We start from the raw sequence: 2,947 nt of genomic DNA, 5'->3' as shown, positions 1-2,947 counted from the left end.
TGCCTTTGATAACCGCATACTTGTTCGCTTGTAAAACCTGATTGCCCAAAAACCGCTATTTTCTTAGAAATAACAATCCAAAAGAAGCAAATTTCAGGCAAAATGATCCCAGCACAATTCCAAATAAAATCAGTCATATTTTGAGACCTCTACAATTCGAACCTTTTCTAACTCTCCATTCAAAAATGGAACCCGTTTTTGAGTTCAATTTCGGTATTAACGACGGTAAAGATTTTCCCTACCTAAAGTGCTTAATTTGTGATCTATCATTCTCCGATATCCATTCAACGATGCGTCATGAGTTTTCCCAAAAACATCAGCAAATTGTGAACGAAAAACTGAGGGAAATTCACCTTGAAAGTGATGCACTGGCTGTTGACTATGAGAACGAGGCGTATCTACTGCGTCTCTGGCGAAGGGTGCAACGAAGATTGCTATATAAAGTGGTGAAATCTGATTGGATGTTCGAGTAGGGTCGGTGAATGTAGTGATTATTTTTGATATTGTTGTTATCAATGAATAAATATGAATAGGAATTGGACATCTTTTTACATATGTTATCTCCCTTCACAGTAAACCTTAACACGTTGAGCACAGGCTTAAAACGAAATGTACTCCCGACTACTTGCATGGAATATCCTTGCTAATTCTAAAAACACATAGATACGCTGTTTGCTGAGAGAAAGTTCTAACTAATGTAAGCAGAGAAAGTTTGATAACTATTTTATTCCTAAAATTGGGATGTTTTGATTCTCCTCGCAGTGAAGGAGCCGCACTTTGTATATATTTATCTAGTATATGTCAAAATCGAATGTCTCTCCACTCGTCTGTATCACAGACTGGCGCCTATCGTGTTAACTGTCATAGCACTAGTCTACCTGGTGGTCATGTATAGGATAATTCATAGAAATATCCTTCACCCTCTTTTCTTGACTCGACACATTTTCTATGATTTCAGAAGACCTGCCTGCATAGAGGCATACACACATATACGCATCATATCTACATGGACGAATGACTGGCAGATTCGTTCCTTCTATGTTGTTTATTTTCCCGTAGAATTTCTCGAAACGCGCATGTAGTAGGAAATTTTCTCCGTTCTGTTGTGTTCTGCTTGGAGTGTAGGGTGAAAGTTGGCTTCCCCCTCACACTCATGGCTGACTCCTACGTATATGTGTATTCTTTCGATATTCCCTGCTTACCATCAAGGAAACTTGACGTTCCTTGCGCATATGCCGTGTATATTTTAACCGCAGCTCATTCGGAAATAAGGTTAGACATTATTTGCCTGAAAGGAAATACAAAATAGTAAATTTTATCTTCATCAACATGAGTGCTATGGGTTGTATTCTTAATAAGTGAAGTGTTTAATAGAATGTGAATATCCTTTTCATATTCAAGCTTTTGCTATTTCTTGTAAATTTGAGTTGGTGTCTAGTGCAGTAAAACCGGAACCATGTCGATGAGTTTTGATTTGAGCAGCGACATTGCAGTCGATTCCATCGAATATTCATGTTTACATTGCAACCTCACATTTGCTGACATGAATGCATTAATGCAACATGAACTGACTAGCAGCCATCAAAATATTGTCAACCGGTCACTTTCTCAATCACGAATAGGTATTCAGCGTGGTCGTTCGCAGACTATTTCACAGCAAGCTACCTCAGGACGCAATGCTTCACAGGTTGCTCCTCAAACGGCAGCTTCTTCGCAGACCACTAGTAAGGAGAACACCAGACCTGTCAAGTGCCAACCCGGATCATCAGCACAGAATGAACCCGTGAGCAGCGGTACACGATCAAGACAAAAAAAAGATTTCGAATCAAAAGTCGTACCCTATACGTCGCTTGACAAGACAAAATGTGGCCGTCCAAGAAAGCGTATCGAGTCCAAGTATCCTAAAAAACTATCAATCCCAATTCCGCCAGAAGTTCAGCAGGGTATCCGGGCGCTAGAATTGAGTGATTTACCAGATCCCAGTAGCCGCGAAAAGACTTTGGATGTGAAAAGATGGATGAGACAAGCGTTCAGAGCACAAATAAAAAACCAACTTCATGAAGGCAGAGAAGATGCTAAAAAGGCCGGCGAAGAGCCAGATATGTTTAAAATAGCCAGCGAAGACTTGGGGGCTACGTCGATGGGAGAACTTTCTCGTATGTTGCGTGATATCAAACGGAAAAGAAAAGAAGTACGAAAAAGAGGTAGGGAAAGGAGAAGGCAGAGAGAAAGGGAGGAAATGGAAAACGAGGAAGACGAAGAAGAAGAGGAGGAGCCGGAAGAGGATAACAAGGAGGATGAAAAGGAAGAGGAAGAGAAAAAGGATGAACAGAAGGAACAGAAGGAGGACGAGAAGAAAAAGGAATGAATTTGCCGCAGTGTCTTCGACTTTACTAGGTCCGGCTATGGGAAAAAGATATGATCCATCCTCAGGGAATATTACTTCTATAGATACCTCGAAATGTGTTCAAATACATAATATCATAGTTAGCTCTACGTAAATAATGTTAAGTAAGGACTTAAACTCAATTAGAATCGATTTAGGAATTTTAGATAGCCACGGAAACATACAGGATACGTAGATATATATATATATAGACATATATGCACACATATAAATATAGATTATATGGAGTTAGATGTAAGTCTAGGCAATTTATTACTTTTTTTAAAAATGCAGGAAGAATATTTTCGCTTTTTATTTAGTAAATGTTAGTGTCTGTATTATTAACTCTTAAAATAAATATCTATAACCAACGTTTTTGGAAATCGTAGTTTTAATGAAAGTTAAGTGAACTTTGAGAACTTGAAAAGAAACCTTGATACATTTTTTAAGTGATTCGGTATCCCAAATCAACATTTATTTTGCAGCCTTCTCAGTTAAAACTTCCTGAAGATCTTAAAAAAGGCAAATCCTTTCTTCAATAACGTAGATTTTAGTCACATA

The 2,947-nt window shown here is 38.4% G+C and overlaps 1 protein-coding gene across 1 annotated transcript; it reads left to right on the top strand.

The window, feature by feature from the left end:
* Positions 1-1,456: 1,456 nt before the first annotated feature.
* Positions 1,457-2,368, top strand: LOC119646385 (vicilin-like seed storage protein At2g18540). Its single transcript, XM_038046832.1, has one exon. It carries the CDS (start codon positions 1,457-1,459, stop codon positions 2,366-2,368), a length of 912 nt encoding a protein of 303 aa, XP_037902760.1.
* The last annotated feature ends 579 nt before the right edge of the window (positions 2,369-2,947 follow it).

Source organism: Hermetia illucens, chromosome 1 (genome assembly GCF_905115235.1).
Source record: "Hermetia illucens chromosome 1, iHerIll2.2.curated.20191125, whole genome shotgun sequence".
NCBI lineage: Eukaryota > Metazoa > Arthropoda > Insecta > Diptera > Stratiomyidae > Hermetia > Hermetia illucens.
The sequence above is the reverse complement of the archived record's forward strand: the minus strand, read 5'-3'. Positions and strand labels throughout refer to the sequence as shown.

Coding starts and splice junctions, on each gene's coding strand:
- LOC119646385 (XM_038046832.1), top strand. CDS start 1,457: ATGTCGATGAGTTTTGATTTGAGCAGCGACATTGCAGTCGATTCCATC.